At 38.3% G+C, this 23343-nt stretch overlaps 3 protein-coding genes across 4 annotated transcripts; 2 read left to right on the top strand and 1 right to left on the bottom strand.

Annotated features, from left to right (window-relative positions):
• Positions 1–17: 17 nt before the first annotated feature.
• LOC110055302 (polyadenylate-binding protein 2-B-like) lies at positions 18–3824 on the top strand. Of its 2 annotated transcripts, none has more exons than XM_020761680.2 (7): positions 18–358; positions 864–981; positions 1976–2034; positions 2388–2494; positions 2574–2661; positions 2794–2936; positions 3221–3824. In XM_020761680.2, exons 1-7 carry the CDS (start codon positions 227–229, stop codon positions 3258–3260), a joined length of 687 nt encoding a protein of 228 aa, XP_020617339.1. In that variant the 5' UTR covers positions 18–226; the 3' UTR covers positions 3261–3824. The 2 variants fall into 2 exon arrangements, with proteins under 2 accessions (XP_020617339.1, XP_089154340.1); XM_089298214.1 differs by having other exon boundaries at positions 222–358; positions 844–981.
• A 1976-nt stretch (positions 3825–5800) lies between these two features.
• On the bottom strand, positions 5801–9935 carry LOC110055303 (trafficking protein particle complex subunit 2-like protein). Its single transcript, XM_020761683.2, has 6 exons — positions 9857–9935; positions 9695–9788; positions 9053–9131; positions 8616–8703; positions 7618–7697; positions 5801–7121 (listed from the first exon to the last, which is right to left on the bottom strand). The coding sequence occupies exons 1-6, from the start codon at positions 9887–9889 to the stop codon at positions 7079–7081; spliced, it is 417 nt and encodes a 138-aa protein (XP_020617342.1). The 5' UTR covers positions 9890–9935; the 3' UTR covers positions 5801–7078.
• A 38-nt stretch (positions 9936–9973) lies between these two features.
• On the top strand, positions 9974–22543 carry LOC110055301 (N-acetylgalactosamine-6-sulfatase-like). Its single transcript, XM_089298211.1, has 14 exons — positions 9974–10183; positions 11031–11154; positions 12457–12531; positions 12613–12715; positions 13232–13375; positions 13848–13914; positions 14566–14693; positions 15972–16108; positions 16842–16945; positions 17319–17455; positions 18815–18914; positions 19755–19879; positions 20648–20765; positions 21447–22543. The coding sequence occupies exons 1-14, from the start codon at positions 10076–10078 to the stop codon at positions 21531–21533; spliced, it is 1557 nt and encodes a 518-aa protein (XP_089154337.1). The 5' UTR covers positions 9974–10075; the 3' UTR covers positions 21534–22543.
• Positions 22544–23343: the final 800 nt, after the last annotated feature.

The following is a 23343-nucleotide window of genomic DNA, read 5'->3' as shown; positions in this document are numbered from 1 at the left end:
TATGACTTATTACATACTAAACAGACCCGAGCGGATGGTCATGTGACCAAGTATCGGTCGCCATCTTAAAAATTTGGATGCGAAAGCGTGGGGAAACGATACTCGTATACGTAGTGTACACAATCTGCTTCCATCGTCTTTTAATCACCATCTTAACTATTCGAAACGCTACCTTTTTCTTTTGCAAGTATTTTTATAGTTCTTTAGCTAGGTATTCTTTTTACAAATGGCTGATTTGGACGAAAGTGCCCAAGATAGCTTGTTGGACGCGGCTTTACACGCGACAAAGGATGACGATGTTGTCTTAGGAGATATTTCTGGTGTGGATCCAGCTGTAGATGACTCCCTAGAAGATCCGGTAACCATGCATTTTATGTTCTGGGCCATTGCAGTAAACACTGTATATTTTAATCACCCTTGGGTTTATAGACTCGTTAGATAGCAAAGCACGGAGGTTATGTTGTGTAAGAAGCTACTTTGCTGAAAAATCTGTAATCCTCCAAACTCTTGCTCGTTATGAGTAAAAGTGCTCTGTTTTATAAACTTGGAGAGATTCGTTGTTCGACAGTTAACACAGCAAATAGTGAAACATAAAGACAACATGTACAACTATTTTCTTTGTAAGCTTTCAAAGCCTGATTTGAAGGTGTGTTTGAGTTAAGTTGAATACCTTCTCCTCTGTATCAGTGTGTGTGTCCTTCAAAACTCCCTGCTGCTTTTTTGGCAAATTCAGAGTTCAAATGTAGAATCTATATGCTGGCTAGAGAGAGTTTACTAGATGGCCATCTCTCACTTGTTGTAATTAGCAAATTATACCTCGAGTAAATTACATGTGCGTTATAGTTTATGGTGGTATGTTCAAGGAACTTGAAGCCATTAAAGCAAGAGTAAAAGAAATGGAAGAAGAAGCAGAAAAATTGAAAGAAATGCAGAAGCAAGTTGAAGAAACTATCATGAGTCCACCAGCAAGTCAACCAGCATGTAAGATGAAACAAATGTTTTTATTTTCTTTAGAGAAATATTATTTGGCACAACCAATTCTAGCCAACCTCTTATGCATACCAGAGAGTCAAGGTCAGGGTGGGTATAGTCTAGTCTCCTTCACAGCTGTCACTAGGGGGAGAAGCATTGCATGAGGACCCTGATAATGGCAGCGAATTAGACCAGGGTGGATAAGTATAGAAGAAATGTCTGGAAATGTCCACCCCAACCTTGTGTTGACATTATTGTTTGTGCACACTGAAGTGGAATGCAAGAAAGGTCTCTTCCCTTGTGCCTTAAAGAATATAAACATTGCTTTTGCTAATTTTCATCAAGGAGAACCAAGATTGAGCATTGATAGTTTGATTTTGTGTGAAAGATGATGGTTGGTGAAAGCAATGTAGATGGGAGCAGAAAATGTGTTGAAGAAAATAAAAAAGTAATATTGAAATTATTTATAGTTTTCCTGATTATAAAGCCCAGTTCACACTTGTGACATAACGACATGAACAAAATGACATAAGGGAAAAAACTCATCTGAAGTGTTTATGTCGATGTTCACAGTACTGATGCAAGTGATTATGTTGTTATGTCACTAGTGTGAACTAGGCCTTGCTGAAGTTTGGCAGCAGGCCTATTTTCGTACTAGCTCCTGCCTTCAGTAGTTGTGTGGCATAATTTGAAATAAATGTACAACAAGCAGACCAAGTAAGACAGAACATTGAAAGAAGTGTTTTTGAAATTTGGAGCAACACCATTCTGTACTCGTTCCAGATTCTATAGACCTGGTTGATTTGTTAGTAGATTAGTCATGACATATTCCTCATGTTCATTTCAATGTTGCTCTTTACAGACTAGGAGTTGAATGTATATTTTGACTGTGAGTCCCTGCACGTAGTAATATTATTAACAATAATATTAGTAGCTGCTTAAAATGCAATAACAGACTATGTCTAACATTATTATCCAGTGTAAATGATAACTCTTTTTGCAGTCCCGAAAACTCCGGAAGAAAAAGGAGAAATTGATGCAAGATCAGTTTATGTTGGCAATGTAAGTAAAGCCATGAAGCAGTTTGAAAATGGAAGTAGAATTAGGAACATGTACTGTATAACCTTTTTTGCTAAGGAATGTCAGATGCAGCATTACTGTACATGCTGCTCAAGAGCAAGCAATACCCAATGTACTTAAATGACATCTGAAAAACAAGTATGAATGTATAAGATCCACATTTGGAAACAAGATGCTTGTGAAACTTGTGTGCAACTCCTGTTGGGAGATCTCAGAATTGTTTTTTTTTCCAGAATGGTTCAGTGGTATTACTGACTGTTAAGCACAAGTGTAGTAGCATGTATGTAACAACACTTGTGCACAGCTTCGGTTCCTGACATTCTTTATTTTTTCAGGTTGATTATTCTGCCACAGCAGAAGAATTAGAACAGCACTTTCATGGTTGTGGAGCTGTTAACAGAGTTACAATTCTTTGCGACAAATTTACTGGACATCCTAAAGGGTTTGTGATATTTTTTATGCCAGCGATTTATATGATTTGTTGTGATTATTTCGCGCTCACATTGATACTTTCCCTGTAGATTTGCATATATTGAATTTACTGACAAGGACAGTGTTGAAACTGCTGTGACTATGGATGATTCGCTGTTTAAAGGAAGACAGATAAAGGTGCACTATGCAATAGTCTATTCTAGTTTCAATGCTTATTTCCAAGAGTAAAGATCATTTTAATATGATTTGGTGAAGATACATAATTTTAGTACATATGAAGGGCTTCTTTAGTGTACTGTTTATTTCTAGGTCAACCCGAAAAGAACAAATCGACCAGGTATCAGCACAACAGACAGAGGAAGAGGAAGGGGCAGAGGTCGTGGCTTTAGAGGTGGCTTCTACAACCCTTATGGCAGCTACATGCCCAGACCGCGTGGTAGAGCAATGTTCAGGTCAGAGCTGCTTGTTGTAGAGAGTCTATGAGAGCATGATATGAGAATGTTGGAATTTTCCTCACTGATCACTTGTACCTTACATACATGTACCTCTGGCTAGAGAGAGGCACAAAGTTGTGTTTTGCCCAAAAACCCAGCGCAATGGCCCTGGAGAGTACTTTCACCTGCATTGCTTAGTTTAACACGAACCACTTGGAAAGTTAAGCTGCTCAAAATTAATAATTATTATCTCTAAGTAGTGTAACACAGCCTTGACACATGATGTCTTCTCTTTTTTTCAGGGGCCGTGCAAGGGGGGCATACTGGTATTCTCCATATTGATGACTGCAAGAAATCATCGTTCACCCTAAAATTAGCAGCATATATTGTTTTTGCTTTTTCAGTTTCTTAGCATTTCTATCCTATGCATATTTTTAACAGAGGTCAGTTATTTTTGTCTTCACAGGTTTCTTGGCTATTCTCAAGGGACCGCACAGTGAAGCTTATGGGTTTTCAAACAAATGTGTTGCTCTGCCACTTTCACTGTGGATTTATAAACCAGAGTAGGTATAGTGACTTGGACAAGCTTTGACTGAAGGGACTGACAGTGCAAGAAAAAGATGTAAAAAGAATAAAAGAAAGAAAAGAATCTAAGAAAGGAAGGAAAGAAAAAAAACATTAAAAAAAGAAAAAAAATCTTGTGGAATGTTGCAGACTGAAGTAAATGAGAAAAGGTACTGCACGTGGAGAGATGAGAGATTGTGTCTTGAGAGAAAAAAAAGACAGATACAGTTACTTGAATGTATGTTTTAGTTGAAATTTGTACTAAATGCATTAAACTAAAATGCATTCCCTTTTAATATCCAGCTTTGAAAAAAACATCAATAAAGATTTTGTAAAAATGCATTTTTTTTGTAATGCTGTGCTGTACATCTAACATGTAGATCTTTTGGAACAGAGGTGGGTCAGGCAAAGAATCTCAGTTGACCAGTTTGATCCTTGACTGGTGAGATCACATATAAACATAGTCATTCCCAACAAGACACCCACATATAAAGCTTTGTATTTCAAGAACCAAGATCCTGGTCAAATGGGACCTCTTTATTTTTCTTGATTACTTCATAACTATATACATCAATGCCCTGATATGCAGGGCCCCTATGGATACCAGCCTTTGAGTTGAATGGGCTACCCTGTAGAAATAAATAATTTATATTTAAGAGTCTCCTCTCTCTTTGGAACTCTTGAAGGGTTGCATTAAAAGAGACAAGTGACATCTGATAGACTGCAAGATTCTCGTAGCAAATTGCTTTCTGCTTCCTTCAACCAAAAAAGGAGAATTTGGCATGAGATCAAGAGTCAGGGCTTTTTTCCACGCACCCCTTCAGTTGACCACTTGTGCACGTTGCTTGATTTAATTTTATTAGAAATTCAGTCCTTAACACCTTGGAACACTGAAGGTACCTTCTGCAGGGGTTTCAATAACATTAGTTATAAGTGGCCACTGAAGGTGTAATAGGTGGCTGTGACCACTAAATGGGCCGTAAGGCCCGTTTTCCCTAGGGGGTCTGGTGGTATGCTCCCCCAGAAAAATTTGAAATCTGGAAGCTCGGAAATGCGATTTCCAGCGTTCTGGGCATCAAAAAGCTTGCTGTTGATGGGTATTTTTATTGACCACAAAGTGGGATTTTTTTTGACAAACTAATAATTAACCGCGCGGCCATGGGCCGAGCGCGGTTCTAGGTTTACCCGTGGTTTATTTTTTTTTTTTTTGTCGGTGACCAGACGCAGACCTCCGCTCGGCCAAATTCCGAGTCACGCAACGTGTGATGTTTTTTCCGCCAGAAGCTGTTAAAACATTAATACACGGATAATTTTACGGATATTGTTTCCTTTGTTGTGGGTAAAATATATTTTCTTTTGGTTTTATCGAAGCGTTGGATTCAAAGGGAATAATAAATACGCTAAAAAAAGGTATTACGTCAGCCATGGACTGCGGTGACGTTGCAGCTTTCACTTTCGCTACGTGACTAATAAGATCGTGTTTACTTTGGAAGTTTATTTCGCCAGAAGCGACGGTCATTAATTTATTTGCAATTTTGCGAGTATTTCTTGTGGTTTTAGGCAAATGAAGTAAATTCTTTGGCTGTTTCATCGCAGCCAGTTCATAGATCGGAAGGAAAATGAAATATTTGCAAGCCAAGCAAAGAACATGTCAGGACATGCAATGATTACGTCATTGGTAGGGAAATAACCACCGTACTAAAGATAGCCGTCGATAGCGCAATTCTTGAATTATGTGACTCGCGTGACTACTTTGCTAGCCCTTTACTCAAGGAAAAATTAAATTTAAACTTGACTTTTAAGAAAGAAAGCTGTTGTTAATAGTGTTCGTATCTTCATGCCCATACATATCCCAAAGAAAGTTCCAGATTAACACTATTACGTCATCGGAGATTTCGCAACGGCTACGACTGATGGTGCAATAGTACAGTCTGTGTTGATCAAGTGATGTGATGTGTACAGTAATCAATGAATCATCAAGGATTACTTTCGAATGTGCACTGCGTTGCGACTGTAGTGCTAAAAAAAACAGTTAAATTTTAAAAGCGCGGTTTTAAGATCTAACAGATCTTCTTGTTTTTTGATGCAAAGAGGTGCATTTTGAATACCTTTCCAGGCAGATATCTCTCAGTGACACTTGATATCCACTTAGGCAGTAATTTCTTTGAAGTCCTTTCTTAAAACAAGAACAACTTCTCTGCTACTCATTCAAATGTACCAACACGGCAACAAACTGATTTTCAACTCTTCAGAAAAAAATGAAATGAGATAAACTTTACAACAAAATTCTTTCCACTAATATTCTTACAAAATCAAACCTCATTTTCAACTTTTCATTGATTCTCCTACGGTTCATTATTAAGGTTTACAATAATCGTAAAATAATAAAAATTAAATCATATTAAACATTCAGATGTCTTGGGTATCCTGAGATGAACAGTGATAACATTGATCGGCAACTACAAACAACATGTACACTATTTCTTTGGAAAGGTTAGTTTGCCCGCTTTTTTGTAGCATTTAACAATCTCAGTGGTTGTCGTTGTTGTATTTGCTTTTTTTTATTAATATCATTTTTATTTTCATTAATGAAATCCAAACAGACGGCGGTAAGAGGTCCTACAGGCAGCGGTAGACCGCCGGTAACCGGCTTTTATTGAAACCCCTGCTTCTGTAGTCAGATGTGACTTACCGCCACAGCCAATAAATGGCTGCCACAATATTAAAAACAACCCACAGCACAAGTTAACAAACCCATGAGAAAAAAACAGTACTTTGGATCTGCTTGTAGTTAGTCTAGTCCCTTCACCTTGTTTTTGGTGCCATTTTTAAACAGGGTTTCTTCTCTGTCTCTACTCAAGTACAAAAAATGTGCTGACTATTTTGCTCCTTTTATTCTTGAGAGGAAGATGTTCACCAGCTGATAGGCTGTTCACAAGTTGCCTTTTGCCTCGGCATCAAAAGGAGTCCGTACGAAACCATGTGAATATGTGTTCTGCCTACAGGCTTGAGCTCGTGCAAATCATACTTCTCTTCATATGAAGTGTTTTGCACAAGGGCTTGTTTTATAACAGAGGCACAAGGTAACTCGCAAATGGTGTATTGGTCTTCTTCTAGGCCTGGAACTAGCTGGGGTCTTGTAACATAACATCCTAGCCTCTTACCAGATATTTTGCATTCTGCTTTTGCATACCAGAGTCAATTCAAGACAAATCTAAGTAATTGGACGCTTTTACAAGTCTTATTGACCACGTAAAAGCAAAAACACCACAAGTTGTTATCTATAATGCTAACACATGTTCTTTGACCCTGTTTTGGAACTGAATATCTACAGTTCATAAATTTCACCACTGGGAAAGACTCTTGATGTCAAAGACAGCCTTGTTTAAATTCAACAGAAACAATGACAATCACAAATGTTGTATATTTTGACAGGCAATATGATTACATTTCCCATTTTTCTGGCGTGTTGATTTCAATATCAGAAACCTTTTGGCTCAACACTGGGTTTTCAATTTATTTCTGGTAATTTGTAGAGGTTTAAGATCAGGTTGCCTCCGATTTGTGTGATATCTAGTAGTTTATCCTGTTGCTGATTAATCTTGTTTCATCATTTTTACAACTGTATCTTCAAACTTCCTGAAGGAAAAAAGTAAAATGTGTTAATCAACTTAGATCAGGTAAATCATTCTATGATAAAGTTGCAAAAATTCCTTGGGTACAATTTTGCAGCAAATGCCATGCCTAATACCTTGTGGGAAGAAGTTAAGGTCAGCGTCTTCTGGTTTCACAGATTGAGGGAGAATAAATCAAAATTTAAAATATTATGTGGCATAATATGCATGCAAAGAGTTGTCTCCTATGTAGACGTCCTTCTGGGTTGTCACGCATTCTTTCCCTCATTGGAGGGGAAAGATCATTAGAACTTCCGCAAAGGAGGCTATGCAGAGGGCTACAGCCACACAGTTATTTACAAGCACTTAGCTTCTATAATGGTAATTCAAAATATAATTCTACAACTTGCTCCCACCATAAATGATTAGCCTGCAGAGCCACCCTGAAAGACATTCAGTATTTTCTAAAAAACTGTTTTGGCCTACAATGTAAAATTAACAAACAGCAAAATTTAACTTACCGTGATGTTATATTTTCTCCAGGGTTATAGAAAGGATTGCAAAACATGTCTGTGTATGCTACATGAAGCCTTCGAAACATCTAACAGAGTAAAGAAAGAGCACCGTCATGTTATTATTATCATTATTCAACTTTCATACACTGTACGAATTGCGATTTTCTGATTGGCTGATTTGTACCACGTGATACTGGGTTGTGATGACACAACCACCTTGACTTCATTATCGTAGTGTAATAGCCATGGTTTAATTCAACGCACCACTGTCATTACACCATGGCTTCGACTGACTCAAATATAGTGGTTTCAATGCAGTGTTTCTTTGTGCAGTGTATTCAATTTGAATAATAAAAATGTTAACACACTCATTGTTTGTGAATTATCGGGATTTACCTGTACTTGTTCATGAACTATGAACTCGAAATTTTCAATACCGCACAAGGCAAAGTGTCAAAATTTTCAATACCGCATGAGGCAAAACCTCGTGCGGTATTGAAAATTTTGAGTTCATTGTTAGTGAACTTGTGCAGGTAAATCCTGATAATTCACTCACTGAGTGCATTAACCTGTAATTATTCTAGTTCTGGTTATAAAGCAATTCAATGGGCCAAGTCTGAGTTCCCTTTGCTGCTGTGTCAAAACAAGTCTTTGTGCAAAACTATTCATTCATATGAAAATGTGTTCAACCTGCAGGCTCACTTTCATGCAAATCATTTTTATATGAAAGGTTTTGCACGAGGACTCGTTTTGAACAAGGCGCAAGGTAACTCAGAAATGGCCTATTGGTTTTCACATGAAATTAAAAACAAGAACAAGCATAAGGGTAACTAATTGCTGTCAAGTGGAATTTTAATAGGTCTGGATAGCAGGAAGATAACAGTTAATTTCAAATAAATGACGTTACACCAATGAAGGCAGTTAGAAGTTTCTGCCAAAACATGTCTGTAAATTTTAAAATTGTCGTCGTTTATTTGAAAAGAATACCTTAAAGAGTGGCTTACCGTTCTTATCTCGTTATCTCTTAAGGCAGTATTGGCTGACTCAACAACAACAACAAACTTGATTTTAGAGTTTGTGACATAACCATATCTTTAGAACACAGTCAAGGCTTTTTCATTTCAAAGGGCATGTAAATCTGATAATTTTTCTTAAACCCTGAGTTGCAGATGTTTATACAGCTACTTCAGATATTAATAATATAATAGATTGTTTCATGTTTCACGCTTACTCGCTTGGTTGACTATACATGATTGTGTTGATCTGGAATGACTTTTTTTCCTTTTAAGAACAAATGTGTTGTTATGATGTACATGTATCTTGCCCAGGTGCTCTAGCTCTTCCCCTCCTGTTCAGAATCTCTCATAAACCTGCTGTCCTTGTATGTGTGTACTAGATACAGCTGAGCTTGATATTAGGATCTTCACGACAAAAAGGATACACTTTATAATCTTCTGTGGGGTATAACAATCCAAGGTATAGCTCTCGAGGATCATTTGAGCTTTTAGTGAGTGATGATACTGGAAAATTAACACAATATATTTTGATAATTTTTGAGAATAATTTATTAGAAATTAAACACACAGGAGGAGCTCTTATGCCTGCAATAAATTCTTATGCTTGGATCAATAATCGCTAGCAAAAACCAAGCTTAACTTGTATGTGCTTCCATCTTCAACTAGGCTAGACCAGCCTTTGTCTCCACCACCCCCCCCCCCCCCCTCCTCCCACCAAAACGAAAGAAAAACAAACCCACCCCACAAACCTGAAGGATGGCAAGTTTTTGCTGTCACGTACAAGGCAAATTCCTTGGTTTAGGGGTGGAATGGAATGCCACATCTCATGAAAGAGCCTTTATAACATAGGTCATAATGCTATAGCCCAGCCCGGCGTTCTTCTTCGACAACATTTCTCTCGGAGTAAAGCTTGGTGGGGAGGGGGAGAGATGTAGCGGAGGACGAATAAGCCACCAATGCAAATCTCTCTCTCCTTCTCTCGAGAAAAGAAAGTGCGAGTTTACTTAACGTACGTACTAACCTTTCATTTCCAATAAATTGCAAAACTTAAAACCTATTAAACTCACCCTTCTCTTCAACAACATCCAGCGAAGTATGGACTGTGTAGTGAAATTTTAGCTCTTCTTCTGGTGAGACTGTCCGTAGAAACAACGGATAATTCTGCAAAAGATCAGATTTCATCAAATGGAAAAACGCTTGCTAAATAGCTAAGAACAAGTCATGTTTACCTCCTTCCCTATCACGGCCACGCAGACCGCCATCTTGGTTTGAGGAAGTTTACCGCTGACAAATCAGACAGAGGGCTTACTTTCGTAGACTGATGGTCTCGACTGATGGAAGAATAAGGGGAACGGGAACACGTGATATTCCCGTGAGGAGGGAGGACTTGCCTAGTAGAAACTTCTTTACGCTCTTGCACGAAAGCCAAACAACTAAACGGCGAAAGAATGATGCTTACAGTGCTAAAGATTTGGAGTGTTGCTTGTTTGTTGTGGGTAGCAACAGCTGTTGAGAGAAATGAAAAGCCTAACGTTGTCATAATGCTGATGGACGATGTGAGTAGCAGGAGTTGTGGAAAATGTTCAAACAAATTTTAATTATGCAAGAGCTATATTAATGTTTAGCTTATCACTTGGTCCTCTCAACCTTGATCTCCTTTTATTTGAGTCAGTTTAAATCCTTCAGAAGGCGTCACGAATGCTGTGTATTTACGGCTGTTTTAGTGCGTTGGTTGTACCTCATGCCTGTACAAATGTTGTTTGGTTGGTCGTTGACAGATGACAGTTTAAAAGGATGAGGGAGGGGAGGTTGATCGATGGGAGGGAGGGGGGAGTGCTAGGTATTTTCTACCCCAGTTTCAGCTAAAACCCCTTAGTAATTGTGGCATTCTCATGTCAAATAAGTACAATTACATCCAAACAGATGATTTTCTTTGATTTTTTTTGTAATACTTTGGCCTAAAATCTCCAGATGTCACTTCCTTCAAGTTTGCTACTGAAAGTTGTTCCATGTTTTTAATGTATTTGTTAGTGGATGACTATGGAATTCTCCAGTCACATACATATCAACTGTATGTATTTTACAGAACATTTTAGGTCCAAAAATAACTAGTCTGAACTCAGCCATCTTCTTATGCTTGACCACAGAGGGGTCCAGGTTAGATCGTCCCTCTCATCTGGGCCCCTCACTGGTTAACCATGAGACGATGGCTGACACTTCACATTATAAAATAATATGATTGATGACAGATCAGTGAAATACTTTAGTCCCTAGCCTGCAGTCCATCTTTCAGGTAGTCAAGCAGATGTGATGAGCGACCAAGTAAATGTAACCTCACAGGAGTATACTGATGAATTAAAATGTACTGTTACATTGTTATCTGTTTTGCTCTCAATGGAATAGATGGGGTGGGGAGACTTGGGCGTATTTGGTCAGCCAGCTAAAGAGACACCTAACCTTGACAAGATGGCAACAGAAGGGATGCTCTTTCCTGATTTCTATAGCGCCAATCCACTTTGTTCTCCATGTAAGTGATCAGTCCTTTCTACTGTAGTTGTGAGTGAAAAAAAAAAAAAAAAGAAATCCACACGAGCTGGTGGCATACTGTAGCTCGATACTTACAGAGATCCATGAACTCAACAAATGCATGATCGGATTTTTTCTTATTCAACATACAACACAATTTCAAAATAAAAAAAAAAGAAAAATTTACAAAAAATTAATTATGTAACAACTTACAAAGAACAAAAATTATAACTAGTTAAAATAGCTAACTGATAAGATCTACGAATTACAGTCTTACAATTGCTCGCAAGAATCGAATAAAACAAAAGTGCTCTAAAGAGTAACAAGGTCTCAAGTTTTCCCAATTTTAAGAAAAAACTGCAAGAGTTTTTAGTAAAATAATTACTGAACTGGCAAAACCACACACTGTTGCACTATTTATGTAACCGTATTGTTACGTACGAGGTGGCCTCAACTAAAAGCCTGATGGTTTCTAGAGATCACCTCGCCTCACATTAAAATATTTATAAATACTGTGCATTAATTAAAAGGGCAAAATAAACAGAATGAATGAATGAATGAATCTTCTTTTTGTCTGTCCTGAGCTTGTTTTTCAAAAATTTGAGATAGGAAGTAAAACAGAAAGGGTCTTCATTTTTTGCAGAAATATAGATGTAATTTCTGGCCACAAGCAAGCAGTAGTTAATGCCTAAAAAAGACTGTTTTCTGGGATGAAAAGCAAATAGAATATCACGCTGTTTGAGTTTGATTTGCATGTTTTATTTACAATTCCACCAAGAAGTGAAATCGGTCCAAAATACTTTACTAAAATCACATTCAACAAAGAGATGGGTCAGTGTTTGACTGCCACTGGAAAGGTAACAGTTGTTGTTCTCTGTTATCTTATCTCTTAAGAGTCTCCTTTTTGTGTACAGAATGTTGTGGTTAATCTTAAATTGAAAAACCGATGTTCTGACATCGAGAGTTAGTTTGACAGGAAGCTTGTAAATATGTGAAATTTGCATGATCAGAACTACATGTAGCCTCTGAAGCTTGTTCCATGCACTTGTTTAGTTGGGGGTAGATTGAAGTCTAATAGAGAGCAGAAGAAAGCCCATTGCTTTTTTTTCCATGCCAGATGGTGTGACATTTTCAGACTGAAATAGCATCAGCAGGAAAATCAAGATTTGTTAAAAATGTACAGTAGGAAAATTATACAGTTCTAATTTGTCCTTTGTACATCACATGGCGCTGAGAATGCCAGTCACTTTGCTTACTAATTATTTTATTTTTTGGAATTTTTCTATTTGGTTTGTCCTAACAGCACGTGCAGCACTGCTTACTGGACGCCTTCCAATTCGTAATGGATTTTACACAACTAATGCTCATGCTAGAAATGGTTAGTATACATTTGTGTTCATGCACTGTGTGGTATTTGAGACTGGTCCTTTCACCCAGCGAGAATTTTTCTTGGTTGTAGGTTACACACCACAAATCATTGTTGGAGGAATTCAGGATAATGAAGTGCTTTTACCAAAGCTGCTTAAGTCTGAAGGATACAGCAGTAAATTAGTAGGCAAATGGTGAGTTTGATTCTGCTGTAGCTAACTAAAAGAAGAATAGTTTTGCCACATGAAGGAGGTTATTGATTTATAGGAGTTGGTCTCAGATAATTTGTAAAAAGTAATAATATGTGGTTGCATGCGTGGGTGGTTGGTTTGAGAGGGGCGGTCTCTCTGAAAAGAAATGTTGATAATGTTTGATTTTGCCCTGACTAAACTATTTCATAAGTAACAAACATTGCGTACGCTTCATGATACAATAAATGTTAACTTTATTACCATTGCATCTCTGAAGGATTCACTCTACTTGTTGACTAATCTTCAATCTTTGTGATCATCATCATCATCACCATCATCATTATTATCTTGAGTTCATCTTTATCTTTATTGGCAAATAACTAGTAAAAGAATGCTTGTTAAAAGTCAAAGGAGCTGCTAAAATTTGTAACAACTCAGATCATGTGAAAGTTCCTAATTAAAATAAATCTCACTTCAAGATTATTTTAATTCTCTTATCATGACTTTTGATCTTGCTAGGCATCTTGGTCATCAACCACAGTTCTTGCCACTGAAGCATGGATTTGATGAATGGTTTGGTGCTCCAAATTGTCATTTTGGCCCTTACGACAATAAGAAAACTCCTAATATACCTGTATATAGAGATGACAAAATGGTTGGAAGGTGAGGCTCATTCATTTTTTCTCCAAGTAATAAAAAATTGTATTTTAGCTTCTTTTAAAATGCTGTTCCAGTTTACATTCAATCTAATATTTAGAGCATTAAAAGTGTACCACAGATATATTCAATGTTAAGTATTTCCCTGGATGAGATTATAGTCCATTACTGTGACAACAAGTTAATCCCATTATTGGGAAGATTGTCCCAACCAGTAATTTATGCCAGGTTCCCTTGTATATATGGGACATGGTTAGCATACACTCAACTCCGGAGTGGATGGTTGGCTGGTTTCAAGCTCTGGTCAGGGTCATTGTGAAGATATTGTTTACATGTATGTGAGAAGAAGTAATAAAATGGAAAATAGATTTGAATAGAATGGAAGTACCAATGATTTTTGTTGTCATTGTGAACTTTTCTCCTATGAAATCAACAGCGTGCTGCAGCTTGTCTTCTAATTCTGTTATTCATCATTCAGATATTATCAGCAATTTCCCATCAACCATAAAACTGGAGAATCTAACCTGACTCAGATTTATACAGAGGTAAGAATCCTTAGAATTGTGGCAAGGAAATGTTCCCATGTGGTGAATTTGTTATTTACTTATTAAAGATTTCTTTAAATTTTAAATTTATTTAACAAGAGTATAAAGGATTCCTCTCTATGAGAGACAATATTATTGTAGTGCAGTGTTAGTGCCGATCAGAGCCACCATAAAGGGAGTATCCGAAAGACGTGAATAGCGAAGAATGAATAGTGGCAAATAGTTACGATTGGTGGCCAATAGTCACGGTTAGCATGAATAGCACTGCAGTTGGCCTAAATTACTAGCACTCCTGTAATCATAGTAATATTAGCACTCTGACATTCCTTGTAGCACTGATTTGTCAATAGTTATTTTTCAATAGATTGTTAGTAATGGTTTTGCTTTCAGTTATTACTGAGAGCTGGCCACTGTCAAGTCAGTGTTATTTACGCTAACTGGAGCCTGTTGTATTTAGGTTACCTGAAGTGTTGTTCAAATTAACCATGGCCATTCACCACCATCGAAAACTAATAACCACTGTTCAATGTTCAATGCTGTTCGCTATTTACTTTTTTCGGATTTTCCTTCAAAGATGGTCAAGTGAACTTTTCTCTGTCAATTGCTAAAAGTCACTAACTGGTGTACATTATTCTGTGGCATTGTTTTTAGGAAGCCCTTGATTATATTGAAACTCAAGCTAAAATGCAGAGACCATTTTTCTTATATTGGGCCCCAGATGCCACACACACACCATTGTATGCTTCGTCAAGTTTCCTGGGTACTAGCCAGCGAGGAATGTAAGTATATACATGTGCCTTAACATTCCAACCCATAATAATCTGCCTCAAGGCACTCCTGCTAATAAACCTTTTGTACTAGAGTGCATATCAATACAGGCATGTTTTTGATTTTCAGAATCATATATTGACTGATAAATAATCTTAGGAAAGCACATTAAGTAATTAATGATTTACACTACTCACAATACACAGTGGAACTGTGCCCAAAGGTCACCTTGTTAATTTGGTCACATTATGAAATGCCAACTGTTTCTAATTTTACCCTGTTAATACGGCCACTCAAACCAGTTATGTTCATCTTTCCAATGTAATATTGTACATGTACCCGGTATGTACCGATTGAAGTTTCAACTTTGTTAAAAATTATATCTGCATTAGGAATACTTATTAAAGAACAGTTGTTTAGAAGAGTAATTAAGATATACCTGTTAAGACATCACTAAAAATAGACCAGTCATGAAATTTGACCCTACCCATTAATATGACCACATCATTAATACGGCCAAATTCTCGTGAATGGCCCGTTAGTGACCATATTAACGGGGTTCCACTGTATTTGAAAATTCTTTCAAATTGCACTCACCTAAAGGCTCAATGTAAGTTTAGCAATCAACATTGTCAAATATCATTTCTAGTGAAATCCTTAATTTCACTCGCATTCATATAGCTACCTAATGTAAACAAATCTCACATACAATCCTTTTTAATGATAATTAAGTCCTCCGAACATAAACCCATGAGGTTTATATTTAGTTCTGGCCTTTAAAAAAGAGTGGTAACATTTCTTCCTTTAAAAAAGGTCCCTATATATTTTGGGGGTTGTTTTGTTTTTAACACATCTTTAGTTAGTCATTATGTATATTTCAGAGACTTTGACATGCATCTTGTATTTCTCCTCATTATGTTCAAAGAGTTTTAAAATACAGTTCATTCTTGTAAGTCCCTTTAAAATGCGAGTGTGACCTTTTTTTCTGAAATACAATTAATATTTCTTGCAATAATAAGCCACTAGGCGAGCCGTTCTAATTATAAAATAAATGAGCTAGGGACCAAAACCACCGTCTGTTCAATATAACATGTCAATGTTAGTAATAAACTTCTGATTTCTGTAATTAAAAGTAGTGTCAAGATCATATGCTGTAAAGTAATATATTTTTTGGACCTTTGGGGATTCCAAAGATCTGTAAATATCAAACATTATTTAAAGATCTTGTCTAGGTTGGCATGCTAGAAGCATGCAATGTATTCATTTTCAGTTGATTTCTATTTCATAAGATATGGAGATGCAGTAAGAGAGCTGGATGACAGTGTTGGCAGGATTCTTCAAAAATTGATAAATCTTGGTATATCCAACAATACGTTTGTTTTCTTTTCATCTGATAATGGAGGAGCCTTATACGCCAAAACAAAAGGTAATGGAATAAAAGACTGATTTAGTGTTATGTCAAGCAAATCTGGGCATTTTCCAGCTTCTCATGTTTCCTACAATCACTTAGTTTCACTAAGTTATGGTTGGTTTATTATGATTAATTTTCAATTGATAATTTCCAGGTTATCACTTTCAAATTTCAGTTGCAATCTACTGAATTGGAATTTAATGTATAATTTAGCCTTAAAGCAATACTCCACCACATAACAGTACTACTTTGTAATTAACAATTATTCATTGACGTGGAGGTAAATATCCATCACTTTCACCGACACTGGGGTGAATAATTGTTTTAGTATATACCACACAAGCTGAATAATTAGCAGGCCAAAACGTTATTTTATGTGTGACAAGCGGTCGCAAATTTTAAAATCTCTTGCGCCGGCTGCTCGGAGGTGAATAGTACTTGCTAATCACCTCCATGTTAACCAATCAGAGTGCGCAAAAAGCACTATTCACTTGTGTGGTATATACTAACATAGTTTATTATGCTGTGCAAGTAACTTCCTAAACATGGATAACACATATTCCTTTTTGTTTAACGGTATCTTCAGTTGGCTTCTAAAAATAGATGTAAGTTACAATTACCATACAAAGGTAAAGGTATGAAAAAGTATTTTCACAAGACACCTCTGGACAGGTATGCATGTACATTAGGCAATAAAGGAAGCCTACGCCTGATGGGTTATCACAAACGAGGATGTTGTGTGATTTAGGTGGAAGCAATGGACCATTTCTTTGTGGCAAGGAGACAACATTTGAAGGTGGAATGAGGGAACCATCTATAGCTTGGTGGCCGGGAAAGATCAAACCAGGCCAGGTATTAAATACAGTCTTGTCAGACAATGGGTGATTACAGAAAGTATCCATACCCTACAGGGGACATCTTCATCTAAATCCCTCCCCCCCTGGCTTTGGAATTACAATCTGTTTTACCCCCTCCCCCCAGCATGCCTTTGGAATCATGTAAACCCTGCTTCAGAGGGCTTTTTTCTTTTGTTCCCCACAGTAATCTGGAAATTCCAGTTCTTTTTCATACTTTCTTTTAAAAATTTGGCCTTTCGAGGGTCCCCTCCCCCCCCCCCCCTTGGAATTTCCTTGGGGTAGGTATGGACATAGATTGTGTCCTGGCCAGCTCATAGTAGTTTTTTTTGGTGTGTTTTCACAGTTGTGTTATTTTCTTGTGTTTCCAGGTTAGTCACCAGCTTGGGACACTCATGGATTTGTTTACAACAGCACTGTCATTAGCAGGCGCTAAACCACCTGCAAATAAAGTCATTGATGGCATTGATCTCAGTTCAGTTCTTTTTTATGAGAACATTACTGTCAGGTATACTTTTCAACAAAAACAACAACAACAATCTTAATTTCGTTCATTAATTTGCATTTTTACAGATAGACTGACCTGCAGATAGCTAGTGCTTGGCGCACCAGTCTATCAAGATCTAATGATAAACGTTTTTACTAATAAATAGATTTATTAATAAATAGATTTTTTTTCTTTATTGAGTTCGTTTTTATAATCAAGTAACCTTGTACCATCAAACAAAGCATTTTTGTTGTGTACAATGTTTATTTATTTATTTTTTGAATTGTTCATAATATATTGCTTGCTAATTATCAATGAATATGGGAAGTCTAGATTTCTGGAGTAAATAATAATTCCATCTTCCTAAGTAGTCACATCTCTACTGTAGGACATGACCTGTTAGTATGGAAACAATGCGGGTAATTGACTCCAGCCACACCCAACTTGACACTTTACAACCTCTAAGAACGCCATCACCTTGTAGTTGCCCGACACAAATAGATAACATTAGGCCCAGGTCAAACGCTATACTTCACATGAGCCGAACCCAATGACAGTTTGGGTCGACTCAAATAATTAAAAGGACACCTGTTTTAGTCAAACATCGAACTTAATTCAGTCGAACCAAACTGAAACGGTCTTGTTGGTCAGTGGTTTTTCAAGGTCATGTCAAAATGGCGCCTTTAGCCCTTTGATTATGCGTTTGGTTCGACTCATGTGAAGATCGGCGTTTGACCCAAAGTCGGTCTTCAGGCGTTGTTCACGGCTGGTCAGACGTGAAGAACGCCTCAGCCCCGCTACCCCGGCGGGTGGAGGGGGGTGGTACTCCCAGAAAAGTTGGGTGGGGGTGTGCGGCCCACTTCCCAAAACCCTTACCCTATATATGACCAAAATCTGCGATTTTTCCTACCCCATTTATGACCTGGCCAAAAATTCAATACCCTATTTATGACCGTTGCGGCTGGAGCAGTTGCCTTAAACTTAAGTTATGAAGGGCTTTTGTTGACGTTCTTATTGAAAACGAAGAAAAAGTAGCTTCCTCTAAGAAATAGACCCAATTAAAGACTAGAGTGCTAAAACCATACTCTATTTATAACCAAAATGGCCAAAATCGATACCCTATTTATGACTAAAACGGCTGAAAAACCCTACCCTTTGGGGCCGCACATACCTATATAGCTATATAAGGGAGTACCACCCCCCCCCCCCGGGGCCGCTCCAAATAAAATCAGTCGAAACTTTACATGAGTTGGGTTCGGCTCATGTGACGTATGGCGTTTGACCCGGGCCTAAGGAGTCTCCTTTTGTGGAAGTTCAACTTTTTTGTCGTTTAGTTTGAAAAACATCACGCTAAACACAACGCTTGTTAATTCTCTACAGACCTGTGTTTTTCTATCGTGGCAATGAGATGATGGCAATCAGATACGGCTTGTACAAGGCTCATTACTGGACCTGGACTAATAGCTGGCAAGAGTTTCATGTGAGCTCTACACTTACGTGCCTTATTTCCACTAGCAGGGGCGGATCTAGGATAAACGGTGACCGATTTCCGAAACATTACGTGCCGCAGGCGCAAGCTTCCAGAGGGGTCGGCCAGGCCATGTGTGGGATTTTCACTCTCTAAAGTGTCCTTTCCTGGATTTCTTGGTCATTCTGAAAACTCTGACCAATTTCCGTAAAATGTTGGGAGACCAGTATAGATCCGCGTGTCACTAGTCAAGGTCCCTCAATAAGCACCCCTCCACCACCCATTACCTACACGTAAGAGTTTTAAAGATTAAAATTAAACGACTCCCACCCCTTCCTCCGAGAAAAGATTGTTCAGATAGACGTTAACAGAAGTAGCATTACACTAGAACTAAAGAGAATCGGACAAGGCCAGTGTGCAAAGAAAGTCCTGTCCAATAGCCCAGGGCTAGTGAATTGTGCGGTTGGGTCGGTGCGGTTTCTGTCTTTTGCTTGTCTGAAGGGTAATTAAAGTTTTCTTCGGGACAATTTTTGTGCAAATTCAAATTTCAGAAGTACTGTACATAGACTACATAAGACATGGAATGATGGTAATGATTAATTAATCATCCTAGTGAGAAATTCATTGGGGTAGCGAGAACGACGTTTGGGCTAGCACATCACAGTTTTCATCTTGTAAGAGAACTTGCTTTCTTTGCGCCCGGTTTGTCATGAGGATTGACTAGGGAAAGCGGGAATCATATGAGTGAAGTGCCACCAGTGTTTCATCAAGGCGAAAGATCCAACGCCATTCTTCTATATGCACTTGCAGACAATGCCATGTAATGATATTCTGGGTGGTTGTATCTTTCAGCATGGAGTGGACTTCTGTCGCGGTGAAAACGTTACAGGTGTTACGACTCATGAACAGATGAACTATACCGCCTCTCCTGTTCTGTTTCACTTAGGACGAGACCCGGGTGAGAAATATCCCATCAGGTTTGTCCGCTGAACTGTTTGTGGTCAGTGAGAACTGTTAATATCCAAGCGCTAGATGCTACTTAGGGCTTCACATAGACTCGACTGTTGCCTTGTTAATTAGTAACTGGACCGAGTGGAGTACAATTCAGGTAGTAAACGGGCGAGTTATTTCTAAATCGGACGATTACGAGCAGGGTTCACCATCTAAACTACGATCGCGATTACGCCCCTTTCTTCTCCCCTACATTATATCTTCATTTGTAGCGTTCTTTCCCCGTTAGGTACCCGACACTAACAAGGCGTGGATTGAAGCGGTGTGTCACGCGTGTTCTCGTTGTCGCGCACCCCTCGAACTCGTTCCTTATTACTCAAGTGTCCGCTGCGCAGACTATCCCCCTAACCCATTACCATTATAAGCCAAAACCAAAGATAAGGCCGCGCCAATCACTGTCGCTGCAGGGGAAAGAAAGTGGCAGTCAGAATACAACATAACTTGTTTATGACACGAAAGTATTTTTTTAATCTCTTGGTTGGATACCTGTTGGCAGCGACATCATAAGTGTTTTTCGCCTTTTTTTTTTAGACAAAATGGACTTGTTGGCGTAGCTACGAGCTCAGGCTGGGCTCTCTCTGTTAAATGTAAGATAATGTAGGAGGTGTAAATGACATGGAGATGGTTAGAAATAAGCTTAATCAAAACTGTTAGTCACTGCATGAGGCCACTGTCGCCTGTAAGCAGAGGAAACTTTAAATCTCACGCGTGTCGAAATATTCTTCAATCAACAGATCTTCTGAAGGAGAGTACAAGGAAATTATGGAAGTCATAAGAAACGTGGTCTCAGAACACAAGTCAAATCTGGTGCCAGGCGTACCTCAGTTAAACATGTGCGATAATGCTGTTATGGTAAGATATTGAAGCGTCGGTATTCATTTATATCTTGTTGCCAAAATAAAGTTCTCCGAAGAAGACGATTTCTCCTTATTATAACAGAGTGTTCGCAAGAGAAAAGTCAGACCCTTGCACTTGAGTTCTCTTCCTTGCATTGGAGAGCTTAAGCAAACCACGACGGCAACGAGAACGCCACCAAACAAAGGTTTAATGAGTAGAACAATGGCTGTGCACGTGCGTTATAAATCTTTGTACATTTCTTTGCCGTCTCCTGCAAAACAACAACATCAAATGACTAAGTTCTACGTATTTTGAAGAACGCGAACGACAGCGGCTAATTTTTCGCATTTTCATTTGGAATTGAACGCCAGCGTTACATATTTAGTCTGAGCAAGTTCTGAGACTAACAGGCGCACTGAACAGATCTAGACAGTTGCGAAATTCGACGGTAAAGTACAAGCTCATTTTTCCCTCGGCGTTGTCGTTTGGGTCGCCGTCGTCATTGCTTAAGCTCTCTATTTTATGACAATTTTTCACGCAACCCACGACCTTCTTATTGAAGAGTAATCTCTCGAGACGTCAGCTATTTATACTACTCCAAGCTCTTAGTTAACTACTAACGGTAAAAGCTTGTTCTTCAGAGGAGTAACTCAGCTGAACGTTTCTTGTTTCTTTCTATTGTGTTTCGTTCTGTAGAATTGGACACCACCCGGATGCGAAGAGATCGACGAATGCTACAAAGGTCCGCCGTCCCATCCCGTGAAATGCTCTTGGCCTCACTAAATGAAAATAGTTTCCCACCCCTGGCGCCATGTATAGCCAGCATGGTCGTGTTGTGACGTCCTTGTGAACATTTTTGTCTTTTATATTCACCCTAGAAGCAAACGTTCTAGCTAGAGAGAAATTAGAGAGAAAATACTTTTGTAAGTAGGGATCAAAGAAAGGGTCCGTAATAAAAAGGAACTTGTTGAGCAAGGCCAGGAGCCGGGTTCCTGGCTATGTTCAAAAACTACTGTCCGTAGTGATGAGGCAGTTCGCCATGAAGATTTAAAAAAAAAAATTTTTATAAGCAGCCCTCGCCTCCCAAATTGAAAAAAGAAAAAATATTAAGTCTTGGCGCATAGAGTAATCTCAATCGAATTTTACAAAGAAGAAGAAAAAATTCAAAAGCTGTAGAGATGTTCAACATGGAAAGCCCAACGATTTGCAATTTTAGACGTTTCTGCGATACCTCTGTCCAAGATATGCAATCCACGGTAGGAAACAAGATGGCGGCTGTACATTTTACGACAATACCTTGCGAACCTAACAGCCTATAAGACTTAAAGAAAGCCGAATTTTTACAGTATGTGACCCTGTACTAAGGACAATGTGTAGCGTAGGTTTGAAGATGTTAGGACTTTCTGTACGTTTTTATGAACGTTGTTAAAGTTTTCGTGCTCTATGAACTATGGGTAAATGTACCAGTCGCCATCCTTTTTCCTGCGGAGGATTATGGCGGGTGTTTTTTAAGGCGTATCATTTATTCTTAAATTTATCGATTTATCCCACTTGTCAACACTTGCACCAGCCACAGGTAATAAATTCGGTTTAACCTCGTTATTTATCGTAGGTTAATGTTACGCTAGAGGTAACTCATGCCGGTCATAAACTTATTTCTAAAACAATAATCTACACTCGTAAGATGCCTTTGGCACGAAGGACCAAGATGGATCGGTTTTGGACACTTTCTTAAATGTAATGAGTGCTTGTCGATATGTAATTTTCCGGAGTAATAAATAGTGAACTGAGAAGCTGTGTTGTGTTGCGCTTTCTTTTGAACGTGCGTCGGGTAGAAGTTCAATGGCAGAGAAAGTAAGGACGCGAGTAGATCCCCAGGAACCTAGCCTTCCTCTGTAGCCTTGCAATTTTACGAGTTTGAGGAACGGGCTACGAGTAATCTTCAGATATCTTATGTATGAAAGGTAGTCATTTTTCTATACATGTAATTTTGACTAGACCTTTCCTCAAATATCTGGATATTTTTTTGGGATATTTACAAGTTTGACTGTTTCCGAGATATTTAAATGATGAACGCGAATCAAGGTTCCACACTAGCCAGTTTAGAGGGTTGTCCAATACTGTCGACTCGATTCCATCAGAAGGGGAGAAAGTCTATTTGAACGATTTGATGTTTGTCAGTCATATAGACTCCAAGTCGATTAGTCCCTAGCTGGTTAGCCCCCAGCTATAAGTTGGTTAGCCCCAGAATAAGACTTGTCTTTTAACGCATGAAATCTCTTTTCTATTTAAAGTTTTGTTCTTATTTTTGCATATGACTTAAGAATACTCAGACCTAATTTCATGTGGAAAGCGTCAAATCCCCATTCCTTGGCCCAACTCCCGCCATGCCCCAACGGATTTACATTGGTCGGTGCATAATGACAAACAAGATAGAACTGCAATATTCAAAGAGCAGCAGTACATATATATGCCTTTTGAAATCATCTAACCGGTGTTCAAAATACTCTTAAAATATAGATGTTATCTTTGTGTGGATTTCCTTGAGCTTGACAAAAAAGCAGAGGAATCGAGTGAAGAAAAAAGCCTCCAG

This window comes from Orbicella faveolata, unplaced genomic scaffold, assembly GCF_042242905.1.
Source record: "Orbicella faveolata isolate gen_17 unplaced genomic scaffold, um_ofav_v1 contig_3, whole genome shotgun sequence".
Classification (NCBI taxonomy): domain Eukaryota; kingdom Metazoa; phylum Cnidaria; class Anthozoa; order Scleractinia; family Merulinidae; genus Orbicella; species Orbicella faveolata.
Note: the sequence above shows the minus strand (reverse complement) of the source record. Positions and strands in the feature narration are given on the sequence as shown.

Excerpts from the sequence above, each read along its gene's own strand:
- LOC110055302 (XM_020761680.2), top strand. The coding sequence starts at position 227 with ATGGCTGATTTGGACGAAAGTGCCCAAGATAGCTTGTTGGACGCGGCT. Across the intron at positions 2,495-2,573 it reads TTTACTGGACATCCTAAAGG|ATTTGCATATATTGAATTTA; the intron begins GTTTGTGATATT and ends CTTTCCCTGTAG. Across the intron at positions 2,662-2,793 it reads TTAAAGGAAGACAGATAAAG|GTCAACCCGAAAAGAACAAA; the intron begins GTGCACTATGCA and ends GTTTATTTCTAG.
- LOC110055303 (XM_020761683.2), bottom strand. The coding sequence starts at position 9,889 with ATGGCGGTCTGCGTGGCCGTGATAGGGAAGGAG. Across the intron at positions 9,789-9,856 it reads TGGCCGTGATAGGGAAGGAG|AATTATCCGTTGTTTCTACG; the intron begins GTAAACATGACT and ends GATCTTTTGCAG. Across the intron at positions 8,704-9,052 it reads CCCACAGAAGATTATAAAGT|ATATGGTTATGTCACAAACT; the intron begins GTATCCTTTTTG and ends TGTGTTCTAAAG.
- LOC110055301 (XM_089298211.1), top strand. The coding sequence starts at position 10,076 with ATGATGCTTACAGTGCTAAAGATTTGGAGTGTTGCTTGTTTGTTGTGG. Across the intron at positions 11,155-12,456 it reads CAATCCACTTTGTTCTCCAT|CACGTGCAGCACTGCTTACT; the intron begins GTAAGTGATCAG and ends TTGTCCTAACAG. Across the intron at positions 14,694-15,971 it reads GGTACTAGCCAGCGAGGAAT|ATATGGAGATGCAGTAAGAG; the intron begins GTAAGTATATAC and ends CTATTTCATAAG.